Source organism: Moschus berezovskii, chromosome 4 (genome assembly GCF_049115385.1).
Source record: "Moschus berezovskii isolate FMDL1 chromosome 4, NW_MosBer_1.0, whole genome shotgun sequence".
NCBI classification, from domain to species: Eukaryota; Metazoa; Chordata; class Mammalia; order Artiodactyla; family Moschidae; genus Moschus; species Moschus berezovskii.
Window position 1 is genome coordinate 75,987,289 of NC_142463.1, and position 27,128 is coordinate 76,014,416.

At 36.0% G+C, this 27,128-nt stretch overlaps 1 protein-coding gene across 1 annotated transcript in view; it reads right to left on the reverse strand.

Moving 5' to 3' along the window:
• DPYD (dihydropyrimidine dehydrogenase) overlaps window positions 1–27,128 on the reverse strand; it is a 955,731-nt gene that overhangs the window by 229,947 nt on the left and 698,656 nt on the right. The window contains exons 17-18 of the mRNA XM_055402118.2: window positions 22,167–22,287; window positions 20,817–20,936 (exon numbers count right to left, since the gene is read on the reverse strand). Coding sequence (XP_055258093.2) covers window positions 20,817–20,936; window positions 22,167–22,287 — 241 coding nt within the window. The remainder of the gene's footprint in view (window positions 1–20,816; window positions 20,937–22,166; window positions 22,288–27,128) is intronic.

Sequence of the window (27,128 nt, forward strand, 5' to 3'; positions counted from 1 at the left end):
GTATTAAAAGAAAATAAACACAGATGTATGAAGACAGGGAGAGTATGGAAAGTATCTTTTGCAGATGAAAAATTCTGGAACTTGGAAAGTGAACTGAGAAGTAGTAACTGACTTAGCAGAAACCTGTGAACATTCATAGTGTGGAAATCCCAGGAAAGCTCAGGAGACTGGGATATAGGACTCATGGGACTGAAAGTGAAAAGTGAAAGTGAAGTCGTTCAGTCGTGTCCGACCCTTAGCGACACCACGGACTGCAGCCTACCAGGCTCCTCCATCCATGGGATTTTCTAGGCAAGAGTACTGGAGTGGCTTGCCATTGACTTTCACACATTGGAGAAGGAAACGGCAACCCACTCCAGTGTTCTTGCCTGGAGAATCTCAGGGACAGGGGAGCCTGGTGGGCTTCCGTCTATGGGGTCACACAGAGTCGGACACGACTGAAGTGACTTAACAGCAGCAGCAGCAGGGGATTGAAAACGGGACTGTTTGAAGATTGATAAGTAAAATCAATCTCTAGGACCCTAGGTCCCCTCTCCCACTCTTTGCAGTCAGGTTGGTTCACTAGAGACCAGAAATTTATTTTTTCAGAGAAAGTGTACTAGAGATACATCAGATATCAAACTAGTAGAAGGCTGTGATTGAGATGATTATGAAAAGTAGGGAAATGAAATAAAGTCTGCATATTGAACACTATCGTTCACCCTTCTTTCCCTTTGTATCAGAAAGACATGTGCTTTCACTGTAGGACATTTGAGGATTCTTCTCCTAAGAAACTACTTATTTATAGAGAAAAGACCTCAAGTAACTCACATTTGTGAGCCCCAATAAAAAAGAGAGCTTATTTTTCCATCATTTAATATTTAAGTTCTATAGCTGATCAAGTTCAAACACAAACTCAGAGCTTCCAATCAGATTTTAATGCCTCTTGCTCAAAACTGAATCAAGAAAAAGAGCCCTGGATCCTCAGACATTTCATAAAGTCCCTTACATGAACTAGAAAAATAAAAACAAGCCATCAAAATAATAAATACATGAATAATGAGGAGGCAATCATAAGAATATAAGAACTGAAGGAAAATGGAAAGAAATAAATGGAATATTTAAAAAGAATATTTAATATTTAATAAAAAACTGTTAATATCCTTAAACGAGCAAGATAAAACACTGCATTCAAAAGATCAGGATGCAATAAAAAAGAAACTATTAGAAAACAAAGAATTTTAAGAAAATTAAGCTATAACTATCAATAAAATAATAGGTTAGGAGATTGGAAATTATATAAAAATATTTCCCAAAAGACAGAAAAATTAATCTCCCTAAAGAGAGAACAGTAAGATTCAAATGGGAAACAATATTTTTTAAAATTAGACAGGAGAATTACTAAAAGAAAGACAGGAAAAAATGAAGACAAATTATAACAAAATAATACCAGAGAATTTCTTAGATTGAAAAGGTATAAATTTTCAGATACCAAAATCCTGAAAGTTCAACAAAAAATTAAAAGGAAAATCTTCATTGAGAAAATCAGATCACAAGGAGTAAAGATATCTGAAAGGAGGAATATATGTATCTTCAGTTCAGTTCAGTTCAGTCTCTCAGTCGTGTCCGACTCTTTGCGACCCCATGAATCACAGCACGCCAGGCCTCCCTGTCCATCACCAACTCCCGGAGTTCACTCAAACTCATGTCCATCCAGTCGGTGATGCCATCCAGCCATCTCATTCTCTGTCGTCCCCTTCTCCTCCCGCCCCCAATCTTTCCCAGCATCAGAGTCTTTTCCAGTGAGTCAACTCTTCACATGAGGTGGCCAAAGTATTGCAGTTTCAGCTTTAGCATCAGTTCCTCCAATGAACACCCAGGATTGATCTCCTTTAGAATGGACTGGTTGGATCTCCTTGTGGTAGAAGGGACTCTCAAGAGTCTTCTCCAACACCACAGTTCAAAAGCATCAATTCTTCGGCGATCAGCTTTCTTCACAGTCCAACTCTCACATCCATACATGACCACTGGAAAAACCTTAAAAGGGGACTAACCCATGTGGCAGATTTGTAAAAAATCCACCTGCCAATGCAGGAGATACTGGAGACATGGATTCAATCCCTGGGTTGGTAAGATACCCTGGGGAAGGAAATGGCAACCCACTTCAGTATTCTGCCTGGAAAATTCCATGGACAGAGGAGACTGGTGGGCTACAGTCCATGGGGTCACAAAGGGTCAGACTGCATGGGCCCACGTACATGCACACACAGTGTTTTAAAAAAGCAGGCATTAATTGCAATCAGATTTCTCAATAACTGGCAGAATAAATTGGAATAATGTCTTAAATGTTAAGTTAAAAATTACTTTAATAAGGGAATTTATGCTCAAATTATTAAATATGAAGATAGAATAAATATTTTCAAATATGCATGAACTTAAAATTTATGAGAATGCTTAGACAATCTCAGGAAGTTCTCAAGCTAAATTAGAAAGAAAAAATATATATAAATAAATACACTAACTAAGCATGAGGAACAGGAGGACCCAGAAATAGAGAATCCAACACAAGTACTAAGTTAAGGGACATTCCTAAATGATACCAGATGGACACATAGAGCACAGTTTTCTTTTTTTTTTAAAATATACATTAAATTATCTTTAATTCTTCCAATAGGGTGTCAAATTCTCTACTTCACTACCATCTTTTGAATTAAATATTCTCTTTAAAATATTTTATTAATTTGATTCTTATAAATAGTTCACTGCTGCTTTACTTTGCATGTTTCTGTAAACTGAGTCAAAAAATCTTTTTTTATTATTTATTTTACATTTCTGCTCAAACAACTTTAAAACTGTACCTCCAGTTTAAGCCAGACCAGCAAAGAACTGCTTCTATTGAATTACACCTGGATATCATGCTAAAAATTGACAGATGTCATTAGAAAGCCAACTCATTGGTGACAGCATGTTGGCTCTTAAATCTTTTGTTGACGATAGAGTTACTATATCCCATGGTATTCATTTAGTGAGAAGGCATGAACCTTAGTTCTGAAACAACTGCAGTATCATCTTACAAACACTTTTTACATTCACATTTTAATTTCGTTCATGCTTTTAAAAATAAATATGAAATCCCATGTAATATCTTCACTGTGATAATTTTACATTTCTTTCATCTTTAGAAAGCTACTCTTTCCCATTTTCAAATAGGGTAAATATCCATCTTTTTTTTCTTTTTTCAGTAATTTAATCTAGTACAGTACTTCTTTAAGTATTTAATATAAAACTTATTTTTATATATAGTATAAAGGAAGAATATACTTAGATGTCTTTCCCAAAGAGCTAATTTATCCATTCATTATATGTTTAATATAGCATCTTTTTCCAATTGACTTGACAGTCTTCTTTTATAATATGTTATGTTGTTTGGAATACAGAGTTTCAGAATTTTCTGTTATGCTCCTTGGTTTGTCATTGATTGTTATGGTAGCAGACATTTAAAAATCATCATAATTTTGCAATTGGCTTATATAATCAATCGCATATGTCCTTTTTCATCTTTCTTTCTGGTTAAAAATACTACTCAGTAACTTCTTTTTTCCTATTTGGTCTTGGTTCTGAACTTTAAAATAATGCATGTTTTAGTAAAAAACTTATTGTAATTCTATATTGCATTAAACATATATGTCATTTCCTTCTCCAGGCGGATTGTCCCAACCCAGGGATTGAATCCATGTCTCCTGAATTGGCACCTGGGTTCTTTACCACTGAACCACCAGGGAAGCTGTTCAAATCTGCTTTTCCATGCTCTGCAGTTATATTGTTTCTACCTTTCAATTCCATATGTTATCTGTTAAGATTGAAAATTTTATGATTTTTTCCCCTTACTAGTGTGAATGTTAGTGTATAGGAAAGCAATTCATGCTTGTATACCTGCTGTATGGTGTAGGCACTGCTATCCTAATGGCATAGGCTTGTGAATCGGTCAGACTTGGCCTCAAATAACAATGACCTGAGTCTATGGCACAATTTTCCTCATTTATGAAATGATGCTTTGCAAAGGCTGCTAAGCTCAGTCCCTGGTACTCACTCAGGGGCCCTTTAATAAGAGGTATGTGCTATAATATCTTAGTGCCATCACTGTCATTACAATGTCCTAAACTAAGAGTTAATATTTCATTTTGCATTTCCTAGGTATAGAAGCAAAGCACCTACAGATAAGTAACAATATTTTCTAAAAATTTACATACCTTTTTTCATGTTATGCATAATTTCCAGAAAAATATTAAGTAACCATCTGATGATAATACGTAGTTAATATTCATGAAATCAAGCCACCCTTGAATTCCTGGAACATCATTCTTTGGTTAAGATGGATTATTTTAATATAGTATTTAATTTAACTTCTTAGTAATTAATGTACATTTAGATTCATAACTGAAACTGATATAAAATCTTTTTTTGGTGCTTTTAAAAAATCAACATTTTAGTGTGTTGAGTTTCATAATGACTTTTCGATTACAGAAATATTCTGGGACTATTTCTGTAGTATTGGCAAAGAGGAAGCACCTTATAAATTCAGCCATTTATTTTGTACATAAAATTTTGCTTAACCATCACAAAACTGCTTCTGAAATAAACATTATTCTTATTCCTACCATGCAGATGAGAATATTCAGGAGATAAATAGTTCCCAAGGTCTCAAAATGTATTAATTCAAAAATCTGTGCTTTTGAGCACTACACTGCTTAACATGACTTTCAAAAATATTATTTTCTAATTATATTACCACACCAACATGCTTTACATCAGATCATAATTTTGAAGATACACACATTCAGTAGTGTTTACAGAGCACCTACTGTGTGCCAGCCACCACTGTAGCAACAGAAGATATATCATTAAGTAACACATTAAAATATCTCTGTTCTTGGGAAATTACTGAGTAGTGTGTGCATGCATGCTCAGTCATGTCTGACTCTGTGACCCAACGGACTGCTAGGTGCCTTCATTCACGGAATTTTCCAGACAGGAATACCAGGGTGGGTTCACTTCAGTTCAGTCGCTCAGTTGTGTCCGACTCTTTGTGACCCCATGAACTGCAGCACGCCAGGCCTCCCTGTCCATCATCAACTCCTGGAGTCCACCCAAACCCATGTCCACTGAGTCGGTGATTCCATCCAACCATATCATCCTCTGTCATCCCCTTCTCCTCCTGCCCTCACTCTTTCCCAGCAAATTTTCAAATGAGTCAGCTCTTCGTATCAGGTGGCCCATGTATTGGAGTTTCAGGTTCAGCATCAGTACTTCCAATGAATATTCAGGACAGGACTGATTTCCTTTAGGATGGACTGGTGGGATCTCTTTGCAGTCCAAAGGACTCTCAAGAGTCTTCTGCAGCACCACAGTTCAAAAGCATCAATTCTTCAGCGATCAGCCTTCATCACAGTCCAACTCTCACATCCATACATGACCACTGGAAAAACCATAGCCTTGACTAGATGAACCCTTGTTGGCAAAGTAATGTCTCTGCTTTTAACTTTCCTTCCAAGGAATAAGTGTCTTTTAATTTCCTGGCTGCAATCACCACGTGCAGTGATTTTGGAACCCAGGAAAATAAAGTCAGCCACTGTTTCCACGGTTTCCCCATCTATTTGCCATGAAGTGATGGGACCTGATGCCATGATCTTAGTTTTCTGAATGTTGAGCTTTAAGCTAACCTTTTCACTCTCCTCTTTCACTTTCATCAGGAAGCTCTTTAGTTCTTCTTCACTTTCTGCCATAAGGGTGGCATCATCTGCACATTTGAGGTTTTTGATATTTCTCCCGGCAATCTTGATTCCAGCCTGTGCTTCCTCCAGCCCAGCATTTCTAATGATGTACTCTGCATAGAAGTTAAATAAGCAGGGTGACAATATACAGCCTTGACATACTCCTTTTTCTATTTGGAACCAGTCTGTTCCATGTCCAGTTCTAACTATTGCTTACTGACCTGCATACAGGTTTCTCAAGAGGCAGGTCAGGTGGTCTGATATTCCCATCTCTTTCAGAATTTTCCAGTTTATTGTGATCCACACAGTCAAAGGCTTTGGCACAGTCAATAAATCAGATACATATGTTTTTCTGGAACTCTCTTGCTTTTTGGATGATCCATCGGATGTTGGCAATTTGATCTCTGGTTCCTCTGCCTTTTCTAAATCCAGCTTGAACATCTGGAAGTGCACAGTTCACGTATTGCTGAAGCCTGATTTGGAGAATTTTGAGCGACTTTACTAGCGTGTGAGATGAGTGCAATTGTGTGGTAGTTTGAGCATTCTTTGGCATTGCCTTTCTTAGGGATTGGAATGAAAACTGCCTTTTCCAGTCCTGTGGCCACTGCTGAGTTTTCCAAATTTTCTGGCATATTGACTGAAGCACTTTCACAGCATCGTCTTTCAGGATTTGAAATAGCTCAACTGGAATTCCATCACCTCCACTAGCTTTGTTCATAGTAATGCTTCCTAAGGCCCATTTGACTTCACATTCCAGGATATCTGGCTCTAGGGTGGGTTGCCATTTCCTAACTCAGGGGATCTTCCCAATACAGGGATCGAAACTGTGTCTCTTGCATCTCTTTCATTGGTGAGTTGTATTCTTTAATACTGGGCTACCTGAAAAGCACTCACTGAGTAGCAGCAGATCATACACACAATATGCAAGTAAAACTTTTGTGGGATGTGTCTAAATGCCCTTGGTATTTGACAGTGGCTGCTCTGAATCTGCAGATTACCGTGGGTAGTATGGCCACCTTAACGATATTGAATCTTGCAATCCATGAGCATGGTATATCCTTCCATTCGTGTGTTGTCTTCAGTTTCATTTGTGTCTTATGGTTTTCTGAGTACAGATCTTTTACCTCCTTAGATTTATTCCTGGGCATTTTATAGTATTTGTCCTTTTAAAATTTCACTATTTCAAATAATAATTACCCTTAAATTTTTCAAAGAGGTTGTTTAACCTTTTAAAATTATCCAAGTGAAGCCAAAAAAAACCACAAAAAACCCCAATCTCCAATTTAGGATAAGAAGTTTGAATACTGGAATTTTCACCAACAGCTTTAATTAGTTATCATAAATTATTCTTTGTTAAAATAATCTGGAATTTAGATCTAAGTTCAGTTCAGTTCAGTTCAGTCACTCAGTCGCGTCTGACTCTTTGCGACCCCAGGAATCACAGCACACCGGGCCTCCCTGTCCATCACCAACTCCCGGAGTTCACTCAAACTCATGTCCATCGAGTTGGTGATGCCGTCCAGCCATCTCATTCTCTGTTGTCCCCGTCTCCTCCCACCCCCAATCACTCCTAGCATCAGAGTCTTTTCCAGTGAGTCAACTCGTCGCATGAGGTGGCCAAAGTATTGGAGTTTCAGCTTCAGCATCAGTCCTTCCAATGAACACCCAGGATTGATCTCCTTTAGAATGGACTGGTTGGACCTCCGTGCAGTCAATTTCCTTTTAAAATTTTGCTAATATTTGGGACTTCATTTTCAGGATCAAGTTTTGACATAGGCATTTAATTTTAAAACTCCATTTACAATAACTATTTAGGCCTACATATTTGGTTAATATTTTAAGAGCTTAACATTTATGCAACACCCTTCTAATTCTTAGATTCATAATTTCATTTAGTGGTTCTCATACTTTAGTGTGCATCAGAATCACCTGGGGGGCTTGTTAAAGCAGACTGCTGGGTGCTACACTTTAGAATTTCTGATTTGGTAAGTCTTGGGGTTCACCCTGAAAAGTCTGTGCTTCTAATAAGTTCCCAGGTGATGCTTGCTGCTGGTACAGAAACCATAATTTGAAAACCACTGTTTAATTGATCACTCAGTTATTTAGTACATATATCTTCAATAATATTTTTAAAGAATGATATATTTTCTTAGCCCTTGAATATATGGGAATCTTTGCACATTATATCAATTTGGATATTTGATTACCCTTTCTTCTAATATGTGCCACTCCATCTTCTTCTGCTATTTCGTGTTGCTGAGACCATATCTGGGGTTAGCCTAATTCTATCCATCTACTCTTATAATTCAAAATATTTTGGTAAGTCTCTTTACAGATTTTTCTGGTAATCAGTGAATTCTTTATAGTTAAATTATTTTTCAATTTAGGAAAGGCTTTTAAAAGTTAAAAAATATATGCCTTTCATTATGAAATAACAAATGGAAAGTGCCTATTAAAGAAACTAAAATATAGAAAGTTAGCTTAGAATATGATTGGTGTCTTTTCTCTAATTGCCTACTGTCCCACACCCATCTTGCTACCTTTAGCAATAATTCTGTTTTCAGTTGTCTGTATGTCCATCACCTTCTCTTTCAAGATTTTGACTTCTTTTTCTAGTTTGTCTATATTTGGTAGAGATTACTAAGGTTACCCTTTATAACACTGATTTGAATTTCCATGGTTTCTGTCATAAAAGCAGTGTGTATTTTGTTTGTCCTATTATATTTCACTTTTATACTATTATTCCACTTCTTAACTATTTTCCTATCCATTCTGCATCTTCTCATCTCAGTCCAACACAAATTGCCCCTGCTTTTTCTGTGCTTGGTTGGGCAAATCCTCTCTTCAGGACTAAAGGTACGTGCATCATTGATGCTCATATTTCAAAAGTAAATTGATAGGCTCTAGCTAAAGCTGAAGCTCCAATACTTTGGCCACCTTACGCGAAGAGTTGACTCACTGGAAAAGACTCTGATGCTGGGAGGGATTGGGGGCAGGAGGAGAAGGGGACAACAGAGAATGAGATGGCTGGATGGCATCACCGACTCAATGGAGGTGAGTTTGAGTGAACTCCGGGAGTTGGTGATGGACAGGGAGGCCTGGCGTGCTGTGATTCATGGGGTCGCAAAGAGTCGGACACGACTGAGCGACTGAACTGAATTGAACTGAACTGAGCAGACCATGGGAGTCTGTGAGACTAAAGTAGGAAAGGTTTTTCTTTTCTTCCTTGCCTTGATCTCTTACACTCTTCACAGATGGAATATATGTGAAACTACATAATTCCCAGTGAACAGATACTAGGAGTCTTGGAGTTTCTAATTCTACTTGAAGATCTTAGCTTATGAGGATTAGAGCTTTTAAACATTAGGCATTGCCTCCAAGTACTCCTTGCCATCCCTCACAGACAGAGAGAAATGAAGTTTTCATTCATTCTAGAATCAATCTTATGGCACTGACACAACAGCAATTCTGCTTGCCTTAAAGTAGGTACAAAAGTTCTAAGTACTTCTTGGCTCTGTCTTTATCTACTCCTCGTTTAGAAAAATCTCAAAAAAGTTATCAAAAATATGCTCATAAAAACAGCTCTTTTGATACATCCAATCATATGCATATTCTCAGAAATACCTGGTCAGGACTCCTATAGGAGTGGCAAAAAAGAGCCACTAAAGATGTATCCCATTCCCCAGATTTAATGCTTATATGTAAAGTTCAACAAACAGAAAATTAGCAAAAATTGTTTGACATGTGTGACATCTGGCTAAAAGTAAACTCAATGTTATGTTGCTCCTTTGAATTTTTGTTAGTCTTTATTTTTTCATACCTGTTTCAGTGAGAATTTTGGAGAATCTATCTGTAGGTCTACTCATTTAAAATCTAAATTATTATTGGAAATATCAATGACTGAACTGAACCATCAAAGATATATTGGTTCACTCCATTTTCCTTAAAACAAACATCTCAAAATTTTATATGAATTATGATAACTAGTAATGGTGACAGTCCCCACATTAAAATCCCCTCCCAACTCTGCCAAATGACTCTCCTAAGATTCTTGTTGAGAAAAGTAAATATTCCTGACCTCACCTAGATCTCCTAAGATTCTTGTTGAGAAAAGTAAGTATTCCTGACCACACCTCAGATCTACTGAATGAGATGCTCTCTGCACCCAGGAAATGGCAGTTAACAAACCCCTTAGGTGACAACTATCACACTAAACCCTTTGGTGATCCCTGTTATAAACCTATATAAAAATGGTAAAACTAAACAAAAATCTTTTCGGAGTGATTTAGAATAATGGACAAGGAATAAACATGCAAGTACACACACAAACACACACACTATTTCTACAAAAAAGTTATCATACCCCCATCAAGTATAAACTTGCTGTTAACAAAGATTTAGGAAGCTAGAAAAGCTAAGGCAACTACACAAACTACTATTGTTAGCCCAATTCATTTCTATTATGGTTTATTTTACACTTTTTAAGACAGAAATTTATAATTCCATTTTAACATTGGACTAAACACTAAAGTAAAAGAAAAAGTGTTTGGAACTAGTGAATAGAAACCCAGCACAGAAATAATTTGATCCATTAAACCTTTGGCATCTGCCTTGAAAAGTACATATGTTTCTTTGTGTTATTTCTCAGTATATTAATATGAGAAATACACGAAGCACAGAGGTTAATAGGAATACTGAGAGGTTTACTAGACCACTTACAGTATAATTGTGACCTGTCATTACTGTGGATTTTTTTTAAAACAGTGATTAATTTTAGTGGTATATTTATAGGTTAGTTTCAGCCTAATATTTTTTATTGTTAAAGAAATACAAAAGTGGTTCTCCGTGTATTTTCAGCCTACAATATGTTAAGAGCATTACAAAAGTATAATAATGCAAATTAATACAGGATGAACTGGAATAGGAAATCTACTATATCACAGCAAAATTTATGGTTAAATTTATAATATTAAGAGTAGGACAACATAAATCCCAATATACCTAGGTATCAGCTGTGTGACATTACAGAATTTACTTGGCCTCTCTGCGCCTCAGTTTCCTTTTCAATAAAACAGGTCACTACCTGTGACCACTTGAGCAGGCTGTGGTAATTAAATGATATCACATATGGAAAGCTTTCCGTATCTGGTGCATAGTAAAGTGGCCCATCAGAATTTCTTAGGTACCAAAAGCTCACCAGCAAGAAAAGATGGTTGGCAGAGATTAAGAGGCAGTCTGATTCCAAACCTTTCTGCATTGTACACAGCTGAAAATTAGGACTCAAAAGGTGTTTCTTAAAAATTTTTAAAAAAAGTGTTTCTTGCAGGTCTAAAGCAAAATGTGTTAGTCCCTCAGTTGTGTCTGACTCTTTGTGACCCCATGGACTATAGCCCACCAGGCTCCTCTGTCCACAGAATTTCCCAGCAAGAATATTGGAGTGAATTGCCATTTCTTTCTCCAGGGGATCTTCCTGACCCAGGGATCAAACTTGCATCTCCTACATTGCAGGCAGATTCTTTTGCAGGTCTAAAAGTTGCCTCTAACTTTCTTGTGCTTAGGTGGAGATGACAAAGAAACAGCAAATGCCCCTGCTTTTAAGAAGTTTAAAATCCAATTAGGTCAATCATTAAAAAGCTGTGCTAAATGAACAAAGATGTCCAAGACACATTTCCTTGGGATTCTTGATTTATGTCTATAATATACTTCTTTAAAATTAATGAACACGGATTAAAATTTCTCATATCATATCATGCCCAGTGTATACTAAGAACATCTCACCTTCTTTTTTTTAAATTTAAATGGAATATGCATATATTTAAAATATATATTAGTCATATATTACACAGTCAGATGTTTAATCAATGCTGATTGAGTCACCTTCTAATTTTAATTATATGTTTATCTTTTGTTTTAAACCAGGGAAAGTGAGAAATAATGTAGTTTACTTTTTTCCTTTCAGAAAGGGCTTAGCATTGATATTTTGGCCCAATTTCTTCCCCACCTCATCATTTTCAAAATGTCCTTTTCTCTCTCCCCATTTAATGAAAAACAAACATCTCTGAATTACTTAATAGCGTTTTTAGCAAGCTCAGCTGAAATTATGGCAGAGATGGTACTGCTCCTGTAGAAAAAATGGATCTGTCCAAAATGAAGGTGAGACAGTTGTAGGAATACACGGTCATTTGTAACTGACTGAAGATTACAAAGAAGGAATTAGGAAGGACACCCAAAGTTTGTTCTCAGCATCACAGCTGGATGAAGCCCTCATACAGTTCATCTAAGTCAGTAACAAATAAGGTCATTTGTAGCTATATTGATGACAGTTTCATTTCAAGCAAATGCTGCATGATGACACTTTAAGAAAATGCCTGAATACGTCCTGTTTTTTTTGGTGGTGTCCTTCAATTCAAGATTTTTTCCTAATTCACCTATTAGACTCAATTTTCCAGTATGAAGATGAAGTGATACAGATAATAAGGGACACGGATTTGACAATTTTACAGGTTTTCAAATCCAGATGGAATAAATTTTAGATTACTAAGTGACATTTGTACCTTATTAGAATTTAATAAGTATACCATATTTATACCATTCAGATTTATTGTGGCAGATTTTGGATGAAAACATTGATAAAAATGCCTAGCAGTTCATCTTTGGAGACAGATCTTAGTTTGAATCTGACATGTCCTGGCTAAGTAAACTTTGGCAAGTCACTTAACTATCTGGAGTTTGAGCTTCTAGACTGTAAAATGGGCCTAGTAATAACCACCTCCTAGGGTTATTTAAATAAGAATGCACTTAGAAGTGTTTAATACAGTGTTACAGTGTTGGGCGCATAAAGATCAAGTTATAAAAAAGCCTTGATGTTCCACACAGCTGTTACTAATTTTTTGAATTATCAGGGCTGAGGAGTGCAGAAATACTGATCAAAATGCTGCACATTTGGTAAAAGCATAGCAAAGGAAATTAAGCTGGCCAGACAAGATTCCTTTGCCTCCTCTATTTCAGCCTTAACTCTTCCCGTACCATCACTCCTGTATCATCTTGGCAGTCTGCACCTTTTTGCATCAGATATTGCCTAGGCCTCATCAAGGGGTTCACCATGCCCTATATTTAAGGATCTCTTGGAACTTATCAGGTATTCACATGATACATAATTGTCTGGCTTGCACACCAGGACACTCCTTCACCCAAGAAGGCTTCAGGTAGCTTCCAAGGTTGATGAGCATTATGGCAAATAGGCTATAAACATGACTGGGAGACTCTCAGTGCACAGTGTAATCCTGAGAACAGCAGAGATCCTGTGCACTGCAACAGATTATCTCCACAGCACTGGTGTCCCCTCCCTTTCACTGATAAGAGGATACCGTTGTATGGGGAAGACAGGAAAGAACTAAGAGAAGAGAGAACAGTAGGCTACCAATACTGTTGTCTTCTGTATTTTAAGAGTCTGAGAAAATAACTAGGTTCATTGATATTTAAGAGCCTGTCCTGGGAGAAAACTGTTATTATTCAGTATGTTAGTATCTATACAAAGTCTAAAAGGAAAACATAGTATTTCACAATCGTGAGCTTAATTTTACCCTTGTCTGCGTCTGACACCTGTTTCCTCTTGAAAGGATTACTAATATCCATAAATGGTCTTTAGTGGCACTCAGAATGGATTCTCTTTGCATAAACAGTGGTTTGCATTCCACATTTAATCTGGAATGGGGTGATATTTTTTCTATAGTGAAACCTCAAATACTGTGTTCTACAAGTTTTCTAAGAATTATTTCTGACCCTATTAACTACAATTTGTTTCAGATACTTAACTGTGGGTAGAGATTCTGCATTTATTTATAGGATACCATGAGTCTCTAATTTTATCATGGATTAAAGACTTTTAGGTTATTTTAGAAATAAGTTATTCAAATCAAATTCTCAGTGACACTAACTGTATGTCATCTACTGGTCAATTCATTTTCTCTGGCCCAGGATTCATGTATCCGAAATTCGACAGGAAGCCTCCAGTAATCTGTATTCTAACACGTCTTCCAGGTGCTGACACACATTAGAGTTTGAGAAGCACTGATCTCCTGGAGTCTTACCTCACCAACAGGACTCCATAAGTAAAAATTGGCGACAGTTTCGAAGCTAAATAGAAATATTTCCTTTATCGCCATACATGAATCCTGGTACATAAAAGAATCACACACAAAAATCTTAAGTCCAACAATTAAGAGTTAATCTATATATTTTCTACTAGGTGATCAGGTATTTGCTTCTAGAGGCTTTCAAGATCTTTTACTGAGAACCATTCTGATACTTCTCTGGATGAAAGGAATAAAAGCATTAGCTGTGTAGTCAGAGTTTACTGGAGAGTTCGGACCAATGCTTATGGATTTCAGCCAACGCATGGATAAAGATGGCAAAGAATCTCATTCTAGTCATGCCCTCCTTTCCTAATTTCCCTTTTCACTGTTTGGTCTTCCACTTTTCCTTAGGGAGCCAGGTGATTGATAGCCTAATCCAATGACTGTATTACAGCTGCCTCAACTAGGACTCTTTTCCTTATCATTAGCAGTTAGCCTATGGTTAAATTCACAGCTCACTGCTTGGTACAGCCCCTGAGATTTAAGGGTCTGGCCTTTAGAAAATATTTAACATAAAACTGAAATCTTGACATACTGAGAACTCAGTTCTCTGCAAGGCTTCTTTAATTAATCCAATGTACTGTACCATTGTTCTGTATGAGACTGTGACATGGTGAACTGTTTCTGAAGCTTACAGAGATGTGTAGCTCTAAATTAAATAGTCACTGACGTGTACCTACACCGATTTTTTAGTATAGTAGATATGCGTGAATCTATGAATATTTAAATTCAAGCTCAAACAGGGACACAATACTCTCTAGTTTTACTTTCATAATAGAACATTTTTGATTAATTTCAAGCTTGAAATCATTATGAAAACACACATGGAGGAAAGAAATTTAATAATTCATTACCACCACTGCAAAGGTAAGTTTTCTTAATATGCTTGTCAGGATCCTTTAGTTTACAAAGTCTATCAAATATTTTCTTAGGATCTGGTAACAGATATTATTTTCCTAATTTTGAACAAAGAAAACATATAATATCCAGATACCCAAGAATGTGTTAGCTCTTAAACAGTATTCGTCTTTATCATTTCTCTGCAGTTATTTTAAAATACCTAAGGAAATAATGTAGACCTTGATCTATGCTTTAAACCTCTGACCTTGCTCCAGTCCGTCCATGAGCTGTAAGCATCTATGAATATGGCAGCTGAGTCCCAGATGAAAAATTATGCATCTCATAAACTGCTATTCTGCTGAAATGTCAAGCCAAGGCAAGGCTGTACCTCAAACTCAGCACTTGGCATTTTCCTTCTGTCTGCTTTGTTGCCATGAAGCAAACATGAACAGTGAGGATTTGTGTAGGGCAGGTAGCAGGCGAGCTCACTGTCAAAAATCTATTATTAGGGCTCTGATCTCCTGCATAGACCAACAACGGCCAAACAGTGAGAAACTCTGGCTTCAGAAAAAGCAATATAATGCAAAAGGAGATTCTTTGTCAACCTGTACATGAATATATTCAAATAAGCATGATTTAAATGAGAAGAGTTCTAATGGTGAGCTTCTCTCAACTAAACTGATAATTTATAATGAAAATTATAATTAAGCATCTTTATTTGATATGCCTACTTTTGACTATCCTGCAAATATAGTAGATATATTTTTATAAGAAATGCTTTAAGAATTTGATCAAACTTGTGATAGTCTAAGAGTGTTTTTAAGTATGTGAATAAAAGACTAGACTATTTTGCATTATGTTAGTACATACTAAAATAAGAAAAGAAATAAATGAGTATAAAGTGAACGGTTCTTCTTTTAATTATTTTCTTTGGCATTATTTATCGCTATCTTTTTATTCATTAAAATATTATTTTTATCAGGCTATTTTAGACATTTCAGGATTAAAAGCAAAGTTCTTATTGATAAAGATGGTTACAATAGAGAGCTGAGATTTTATGACATAGTAGGCGTGTTTTTCTGAAAGGATTTTATGCATCAGTAATCATGTGATTGACACAAAATAATCCAGCCCATTAAAAACTGCTTCTTATAAAAAAATACCAGTACTGTATTTTATGATATAATCGTAACGTATAGTTCAAGCAATCTTACCAAAATTTTCAGTTGCTTGCATGTATAAAAATAGTTATTCAAAGGAAAATGAAACTGAAACTTTGGAGTTTCCAATCTAGTGTAAGTTTTGTTGTCTTCCCCATTTTACACAATAGTTACTAATAAATACAACAAAATAAGTTTAAGTTTATGAATAGAGCAGGTTACATGGGATTGTATTTATGTAGTGCCCAGGAGTAGTGCACACTGCTAGGTCACTGCACAGTCCCAACAATCTTTCAGTAACTATTTTAAAGACAAACATAAAATATTCAGTGTGGAGCCAATGCTTAAGATTCTTTTTTAAGCTACTACATTGATCACAGCAAGTTTCCTGAACTGTACACTTTGGACTCATTTCTAGTACTACATTGGCACAGAGTTATAAGTTGATGGTACATTTCTAACTTGCACCTTCTTTTATTGGTAATTCTTATGCCATGTTGATTTTACAACACACACACACACACACACACTTTTAGGCTTGTAAAATGAGTTCAGTGTCCAATAGCCCACACTGCAAGATTTCAAACTACACATCATTTATTTGTAGAATGTGAGAGTATTTATGGAGTACACCATTGTCATTTGTTAAGAAGTACAAAATTATTTAACCTCTGTAATAATCCTTCATGTGACTAGAAAAATCTAGGTTCCTGGAAAGAAATCAAATCTTGAAAGCCATCTTTGATGAATTATTCAGAAATCAGTATAAAGATTAAAAGTATCAGTAGTGAATAATAACAGTGTTCTATTGTTTGAGTAACTTGATACAGATTCAATAATTTCAAACATCTAAAATTTGAAATTGAGAACAAGAATTTCCCTTTTTTGACAAATAAAACAAAGTTAGCAAACAAATAAAAATACAGATTAACTTTTCAGCCTGTAGAAAGTAAATTTTATTGAGCCTTCTGCAGATAACTTTCAGAACTTTTCCCTATATGTGGGTATATATGTGTATGTGATTACATGTGAAAGAAAGGAAACATGTACTGGGCAATAGAATAACAATAAACCTAAGGGATATGCCCATTCCCCACTGATAAAAAGAACCTTTTAAAACACAGTAAGGAACAATAACAAGACTCCTTCAAATGGGTTTACCCCATTCCTTGATTACTATTTCTCCTGATGCAGTTATCATTGAATAAAGGTTATCCTTATGAAGTCAGTCGCAAGAAAGACATAACTTTAGTTATGCCATATACAACTCATTTTTAACCATCTCTAAAAGAGTCTTATCCACAGAGATGATTTCATGTGAAAACATACCACAGATGTGTAATACCATTTATATAGGTGATAGTAATCACTGAGTTAGGAGTGGGCTTAAGGTATCCTTATTATTTGGGGACAAGATCAAGAAAAAGGCCAAAGTTTGAAACTAAATCAAGGAAAAAAATAACCAAACTAAAACTAAGAAAAATAATGAATAATTCACTTGAGGACAGAGCTAATAAATAATAATCCTGAAGAGATTAGTGTTTCTTCTGACCAAATAGAAGCAAAGATTTTTCTCCCCTCCCTTTAAAAAAGGAAAATCCAGTAATTTACTCAACTCTGTAGTGATACATAAAGTAATTAATTGCTGTTTGATTTTTTAAAAGTGTTTCACATGGATTCTAGGATAAAGAAAACTGGGTGGTAACAACTTATAGTATGAGGTCTCTACTGTTCAATGAAAGGTATTGATCCTTTAGAGTCAATGATTTGGACAGAAGCATCCCATGGAGGGAGGAGCCTGATAGGCTACAGTCCACGGGGTCGCAAAGAGTCAGACACGACTGAGCTACTTCACTTCACTTCTTCACTTGTATGGTGGAAAGCTTAATTAGTCATCCTAGTTTCATGAAAATATTCCTTATGAATACTGTACAAGATTTCTTTTGATACTGTTCTCATTATGAAATCACCATTAATAGACTCATACTGTTATCATGAATCTTACCAGGTATTTCTCATAGAAGTAAAATTTAGGTTTATAAATCATTTTTATTATGAATTGGCTCATATGTTTGACCATCTTCCCTACTTCAATTACCTACAGATGAATTGGCAAATGCAGTTTCTAAAATAATAAAGCTGAGGACAACACCTTGGTATGAAGTCCTTACTCTCCCTCTTGATATAAATTTTAAACTTCAACAGGTAGAACTTACCTCACTTAGTGACTTGTATAGGCAAAATGACATTTCTATTTAACAAAGAAACCTCCCTCTAAAACAGCAGCTTTCCAAAATTTTTGAATTAACCACAGTAAAAAAAATTCATTTTACATCATGACCTAGTACTGAAATATACCTATATGTGCATTATATGGATAACTAAAAAAGATGTTTAACCACTTTTACCCCACCCATGAGGAAAACATTCGGACATCTTTCCTATCCAATTTCATTAAAAATAAATGATTACAGTTCATTAAGCTTGATTCCATAATACACTCATAAGTTGGGAACCAAAGTTTGAGAAACATTGCTTGAGAATACTCTAGAATCCAGACTAATCATATTTAAAATAATGAAACTGACATTCCTAAGCTGAGGTTCTATTTCTGAAGCTAGCCCCTTATCAGCTAATGTGTTTAAACGGAGGACATTACTGCAATGTGAACACTGTTCTATGGCACCTGCACTACTCCAAGTTCCTCAGCATTTCCCTGTTGAAACAAAACCAAAACCTCCATTTCAAATAACAGGAATCTTATTCGAGGAAAAACAAAAACCAAAAACAAAAACCGATGAAGAGCTAGAAAGTATTGAAAGAGAAAAATATCCTTTCCCGGCAATAAAAACTATGTTTTGTATTTCAGGTGGCTATCCAAAACTGAACTCTTTTCAGCTTTCACTTAAAAAACAACAACAATAACAACAAAAACCCCTATGACTCCAGCAGTTTTTCTGAAAGTAGATATTCCAATGTTCTGAGACAAGACTTGAGTAAGTATTAGCACTGGAAATGAGCTGTGGGAATTTTTTAAAAAATTTTGTAAAAATACCTGGCATATTTTATGTGGTTTTCATACTGAGACAGAGTAATTGATAAAACTAGGAATGGTATTTAGCCATTTTGATATTTTCATCATTCCTAAACTTTGAAGCCATTATTATTTAACACATTTTGCTAAGGTAGGTTTCACTATAACTCATTCTGAAGGTACTTTGTTATAGAACTGACTTCTATCCTAAAATATATTATCATTGCCGGTTTAAACTGTTTTTCAGATTATATTACCTTTAAATTAAAGCAAACATTGCCTTAAAGGAGAAAGAAATATTAATTCTGTCAATATGGAGAGAGTCTATTTTCTATTTTAATGTGAAAGGACTGAATATAGACCCTATTAGAAATGAGTATAAAACCTTAAAAATGTTAGGGACATTTTGATATTTAAAATTAAAGTTACACACAGGCTTGGCTGAGTTTATAGCCCAAGTGAATATTTATACATGAATTTGTAAATCTTAGAAAGAGAGTTTTATGGAAATGGTAACAGGCCCTGAGGTATAGCTGAACTTGTTTGCAGGTACCACTATAATTCCTAGTATGAATGCTTAAAAGACTGCAACACAAAAGACTTTTTCTAATGCTGTAATTCCATCATTTTATTAGACTGAGTTATACTATGGAAGAATATTCAGAAACTGCAGCTCAAATGAGAAAACGTGAATGGTGTTACTTATATAAAATACTACTGCAATAGTTCTTTTATTAATTTTTAATGTTCAGTACCCTCTGTGACCTCCTTTATTCTCTTGCTGTCAACATGGCAGGCTGGAAAAATTGAAATGGGCTGACAGAAAACATAGTGCACGTTACAGCCCAACTCTGGAATCTCGCAACTCTCTGAGACACAGGCTAACTCGCTCCACCTTACTCTGCATTATGATAATATTTAAGGCCCTGTTTGATAGCTCCTGATAAAAGGGAGTTCTGTCTGGACCCTGAACAGGTGCTCCTCGTCAGCCTTCCTCTTTCTGACATTGTGGGAATGGCATTCAATTAAAAGAATAATATACCCTTAAAAAAAAAAATCATGGCTTATAGCCACACTTTACGCTCTCCAAACATAATACCTCAGCATGGAGAGAGCTTTATTTGTGTCTATGCAGCCTCTTCCAAAAGCACCTTTTGGTCTGATTCAGCAATGCTTTTCTTGAACAGTGGGACACTGCTATGTTATGTATATTCACCACTGTCTCTATCACCAAGGAGACTAATCCCCATACCAGTACAGTCAAGAACCTCGCAGCGCCGTCTTTGCATGACCAAGTTCATGTTGTCACAGCAACAGACGGCAGAGAGCAGACCCTGGACGGGACTCTGGGATTAAAACCTCTCTTTCTGCTGCAAATGCGAGTGTTTTATGACGAGAAAATGTGCGCGAAGGTATGAGGCCTGCAAGTACCCTGTCAACTGAAGCTATCAGTGGAAAGTTTTAATGGTTTATTTCACAGTTGTGAAAGTAAGATTTTAGAAGAATGAAGATTTCAAACTTCTAGGAAGAGTGGAAACTAACCCAGACTTGGAAAAAGGTATTAAAATCACTGTGCTTATATTCTTCTGATAAGGTCTTGGTATTAACTTTTACTAATTAGTAATGAGACAACTGTGACAATGAGAAATCCCGAGTAATGCACAGACCACAAGAGAACAGAATGTGTGTGAAGCCCTATCTTGGTATTCTCTCTTCTTGTCCCATCAGTCACTTGATGGATCTGTTCCATTTGTCATAACTATTAGGAATTTTGACAAGCAGTGAGTTATAAAAATTTGGGATCAAAAAAGACACAGCATTCTTGCTGGTAACATGATCTCTTGAGTTTTCACCAATCCTCAAGGAAGCAGAAATGCAAGGAGAGGGTAACACCTACCGGACACTCCTCCGTATGTAGTCCGCTTCCCAGTGCCCACTGCTGGCCAGGGTGTGCCATCAGCTTTTAATCCCATGAGACCTGAGACAGTGTTGGTGGCTGTAACACCATCTGCCCCACCTGTGAAAAACACAGCATTCATCTGCAGCTCTTAAAGGGACAATGGGTAAAACCCTCTCAAATCCACACAATCCAGGAAAATGCACACACTACTTTCTCTTGACAGCCTTTCCTCTCCTCAAATGTATTCACTAATTTCATTCCCATGATTATGCTTAAAATGCTAGAATAAGAATTTTTAATTATCACCACTTTATTTTTCCAATTATTATACAGATTTGTGTTTTGTACCCAGTGCTATTTTCCAGGTAATTTACAATATCTTTACAAATCAGGATGCAATTTCCACTGGGTAGCATGCAAGCATATATGATTTGTAAAACCATGCACTGATTGCACGATTGATGTATTCAAGATATTTATTGAGCATATGTTTAAGGCAATGAACTAACTTCCATCAAATACAAAGGGAACTCATAAGAAATTTCACCTGTGGAAGCAGCTATCTTTTTAAAAAATTTCATTAAAAGTTCAAGTGCTGTTGCTGGACTGTTACATTATGAGGTCATTTATTTTGCAGTGGTCTGCTGTGACTGTGGCTTTGTTTCCTAATTCTTTGTGTGTAAAGTGAAAGTGAAAGTGAAGTCACTCAGTCGTGTCCGACTCTTAGCGACCCCATGGACTGCAGCCCACCAGGCTCCTCCGTCTCTTCCAGGCAAGAGTACTGGAGTGGGGTGCCATTGCCTTCTCCTAAATTCTGTGCTAGGAAAGAAATACTAGATATAATTTGCCCCATTGTTGTTGATCATTCTTATCCCATCCTAATTCTGTATGATTTCATTATCATGAGCTGCCTAAAATTTACTTAACTCCTTTCTCCAGCCACCTATACTTAAAGGTGTATGTTTTCTTTTAGGGTCTCACTGTTCTACACTGAATGGACCCATTGCCACAATGAAGAAAACGCCCTCACACTCTTAAAGGAACATATACTCTAGTCAGTACCGGCTCTGGCTACTGTAGTTCTGAATTCTTGTGTAAAGCAGGTGCTTATTAGGAAAAATGATGGATACACTTATATTTCTGGGCCAAAGTTTGAAGGCCACCCACTAGGTTGAGCATAGATGTGGATCTATTACATTTGTGAGATCAAGTGCTCAATTTAATAACTTTCTTAAAGTTTGAACAGAGATGTACATATAACGTGGTAGATGAGATACATTTTATTATGGCTACGAAATTTAGGCCCAGAATACATAAGGAGGCAACTGACGTGAGTTGGGTTCTTACCTTCCTTTGCAGCTCTGGCTATGCTTACAATATCAGTGACATTTGGGGTCAACTTGGCAAAAAAAGGAATCCGAACAGCTTGCCTAACCCAGCGACAGATGTTCCGCACCAGCTCTGGATCCTGTTCAAATAGGTCAGTTAAATATAGAAAATAATTAAAGAATTGTGATCAAAATGTGTACTGGAACAACAGCAAAGCTGGAGACGTGCAAGACAAATCCAACCTGACAATGAGCTACATGATAAATTTCTCAAATTCTTCCTCAGTATTACACCTAGGCTCATTAGGGAACCAAGGTTAACACACTTCAAGTGAACTGCAAATTCATCACATAAAGGTTAAATTCCTCAAGGGAGCCTTTGGAAAATAAAATTACAAAGAACCAAACGGAAAGTGTTTCCCACTTGCAGTTAAATAATATCAGAAATAAAGCACAGACTTCTGGGGAGGTAAGTTTGAGAAACATCACAGAATTTCTAATGACCTCATTGGTTTAAGACTATAAAAATATTTGAAGAGCTGACTCCCAGGTGAATGACATGAAATCTGAAGCTTATTGTTTTCATTATTAAAAGACTTAGTCTTGTTGAAGTATATTCAAAAGAAAATATGTGACTTCCTAGTCAATCTAATTATGATATATAGTATATGCTAATATGGGATAATTCAGCCTTAGGTTATACAGGAGCTGATCAGTAACTTTAGCTTACTTTTGTAAATGTTACTAAGATCTGTGCAGTACTTTTCAACATTCATCTACTTGAAAGAATTGATCAAAATGACAAAAATGAAACAAAATATCAAACGCTCATTTTTAAAAGCAAGGCATAGACATTTTCCTGAGCCTGTTTCTTGTGATTTTTCAGGCTTCTAGTTTCTCATGGGACAAGTATCATTTAGAGGGCAATCACCTCCCTTTCCATTGAAAATAACTTAGCAGTAGTAATGTTCTTTGATTTCAACACATACAATAGTCCTTTTTTTCATTACTTTTAGTGCAAAATTTATTCTGACGGGTAATGATAATGTGCCTTGATAAATTATATTAAAATATGCAATAGCAATTCATTATTGAACTTGGTAATATTATCCTAGGAAGTTAAAATGCTTTATTTTTTTTTAAAAGATCCACTCAGAAAAATACAGACATATATTTAATCCATGGAACACGAGGCAAGTATTTCATTTGTAATTAATATTTTTATATGTAAGAAAGTTGCTCTTTGCATTTTAACCTTTCAAATTCTTTTAAGATGAGATTTCTAATGTTTTAACCTTTAGAAAGAACCTTTTCACTTAGGTTTAATGTATCTTGAGCAGTCATCTTGTATTACTCTAAAAGTTATGTATGTGCTAAGACACTGCAATGAGGTAATTTCTGTTGATTGTTATTGTCTTTATTCAACAAACTAATAATTTTAACAAGAAATATTTGACTTGGCTTATTCTCTTTTCAGAACAGTAATTTCTTCATTAAACATAAATATTAAAAAAGCACTATATAGAATGCTCTACAGGGTATACTGTGCAGTATGAATAGTAAAATCTAGAGACTTAACCATACAAATTCTAACTCATGAAAATGGAGATCTGCCCCTGCCCATGCAATGTTCATGAAATATTTATAACAACTGCATTGGCATTATGAAGGCAGTTGCATCTTTGTGACTTTCATTTTTAAGTTATGAATTTCCATGGGACTTAGCCTAGAAACAACAGTAACTCTTTGTGAAAGCCCTCTTTAAGGCAGAATTTACCAATAATTTAAAGATCATTGAATCTTTAAATTGCATAATACATGGCAGGTAGCCTGATAAGAATTAGTGAAACAAATTTAAAATATTATCTGGTTCAAATACAGTAGACACTAATAATCTATGTTTCTAAGTAGCTTTCAATACTATTGACCACCATGCCTGTATAGTTTACTTTGAACATTTGTCACACTTTCTTCTTTGTTGATTCTCACTAGTTGAATATTTTGAATGAATGTCTTTTATTAATTTCAATTTGAAATTTGTTCAAAAATTTTCAGTTCATTTTTTTAAACTATGGTCCATAGGCTACCTTTATTTACTTAAATTAACTGCCACTATTTTGAGATAGCATAATTTATTCCTCCTATACTTCTAATAGGGCTTCCCTCATAGCTCAGTCAGTAAAGAATTTGCCTTCAGTGAAGGAGACCGAGGTTCAACTCTTGGATCGGAAAGACTCCTGAATCCTGGGTCTGGAAGAATCCTGGAAAGAATTCCTGGGTCGGGAAGATACCCTGAGAAAGGAAATGGCAACCCACTCCAGTACTCTTGCCTGGAGAACTCCATGGACAAAGGAGCCTGGCAGGCTACCATTCATGGGGTAGCAAGGGTTGGACATGACTTAGCAACTAAACCACCATATTTCTATTGGTAAGGTTTATTCTGTTAACCTTAAGTTAAGGTTTATGGTGAGTAAAATATACGTTACCTGTCTCCATACACAGTTGAGCTAGCTGTTTACTAATCCTCATACTCAGCTGAAACACAATTTGATTGTCAGAATTTTAAAAACAACTTCTAACCAACATTATTGTAAAACTTAATGACTGCTCTGTAAATTGCAAAGTTTTGTTTGACAGGCATAATGGGAAATATTCTAATACTACTAGAAATATGGTGAGGCTAATAAATACAAAACAATGGATCTGTATACTTTGGGAAAACTACTCACATACTCCTAAAATCCTCACACTTTTGCTATGAATGATCAAGATTTAAAAGCAATGAACAGTGCTTCTGCATCTTCTCATTTGCTAGAGATAGCATCAGGTGATGATGCCCTTCCTCACAGGCCAATTTTCTGAATCTTATTGAGATGAATAAATTTTAGACAATTTCTAATTCTCCCCTCTGAAAATTCTTCAGGATAAGAAATATACAAAGGTACTACAGTTTCTCAGACAAATCAAGACTTTAACATTATCCATACCAACAAAAAGTCAATAAAAGAAGACAGTTTGGGGCTGCTTTTCCAATTCTACGCATATAACACTGTAGGCACTCAAAAATTTCTGTTGTGTCAGTGGAAGAAGAATAAATGATAATTTAATAGATTTTCAATTGATATATATACATCAATTTATAGATTATGTCTGGGTTTAAGAAAAACAAATACATTTTATGATAGACACTGTCTAAAAGGATGAAATTCATGAAGATTTTTTTACAAACTAGGAAAGATTCTGAAGAAAAATGGTAGATAATCGTGGAAAAAGAACAGCCTAACAAGTGAAAAAGCTGGCTTAAATCTCAACATTCAAAAAGTGAAGATTATGGCATCCAGTCCCATCACTTCATGGCAAACAGATGGGCAAGCAATGGAAACAGTAGCAAACTTAATTTTCTTGGGCTCTGATATCACTGCAGATGGTGACTGCAGCCATGAAATTAAAAGATGCTTGCTCCTTGGAAGAACAGCTATGACAAACCTAGACAGCATATTAAAAAGCAGAGACATTACATTGCCAACAAAGGTCCGTCAAGTCAAAGCTATGGTTTTTCCTGTAGTCATGTATGGATGTGAGAGTTGGCCTATAAAGAAAACTGAGCACTGAAGAATTGATGCTTTTGAACTGTGGTGTTGGAGAAGACGCTTGAGTCCCTTGGACTGCAAGGAGATCCAACCAGTCCATCCTAAAGGAAATCAGTCCTGAATATTTATTGGAAGGACTGATGCTGAAGCTGAAACTCCAACACTTTGGCCACCTGTTGTGAAGAACTGACTCATTGGAAAAGACCCTTATGGTGGGCAAGATTGAAGGCAGGAGGAGAAGGGGACAACAGAGGATGAGATGGTTGGATGCCATCACCAACTCAATGGATGTGAGTTTGAGCAAGTTCTGGAAGTTGGAGATGGACAGGGTAGCCTGATGTCTGCTGTCCATGGGGTCGCAAAGAGTCGGACATGACTGAGTGACTAAATTGAACAAATCTTTTAAAGTGTCTAGGACACAGAAAGTTCATCTGTATCACCAAGCTTTTATTGGCAACCACTTATATATATGTGTGTGTGCTACTTTAATATCTATTAACCCCTTTGTCATTTATGTTATCACCAAAGAAAATCGTGAGGCAGCAGAATGGGTTGTCCTGTGATGGAGGTGTGTGTTATCACAAGCAGGAAAGCAGTGAAACCCTTAAGGATTGAATGACAGACTGGGAAAAGCACCTGGTGGTCTTGAGGGTACTCTGTGATATAAAAGCACCAGATTAAGCTTGTGAGATGTTAAGAGGATAAAAGCAAACTAGAGCTAAACGTGACCTCTGTGACAATTTTAATGAGGAGCAGCCCTATGTCTGTCTGTAATTAATACACTCTGGAATAGCTTCCTATGAAATATGAAACAACAATGATAATAGCAAAAAGCAAAAACTGTAGTTCTGAGAAGACTGTTGCAGAAATTTCCATTATCCCAAACAGGCTGTTTTTAAAAGCTTAATTTTCTATCTGGGCCACAAGATAATAATTTTTAATTCCAGTAACTAGTATGTCTCTAGTTACACATGAAGGGGGCTCTACAAATGATGCACCCTGTTGCTTTTGAGGACCCTTAGATGACCTCTCCATTGTAGGACAGGTATTTCCACCAATTACGTAGGACATCAAATCTCATTGATTTTGTGCCCTGGTACAAAGGAATAAGCACTAGAGAATGAGACTGTGAGAATTTCCTGATAAGCTAAATTACAAGTGAAATTTTTGACTTTAAGAAACATTTTTCTCCAATTTCCCTGGTAATTTTCACTCTGTACAATTCTTTTCAAAATGGCTTTCTTAGAAGGTGGCATTTCAATGAATCCACTGAAAAATTTTACCAGTTATGAAATGTTTTCCACTAAGGAACTCCTAAGTCTTAATTCACATGACATGCCAGGAAGTAGCTAGCATTTTTATTATGTCCACTTTTCTGACAGAGAGAGCTG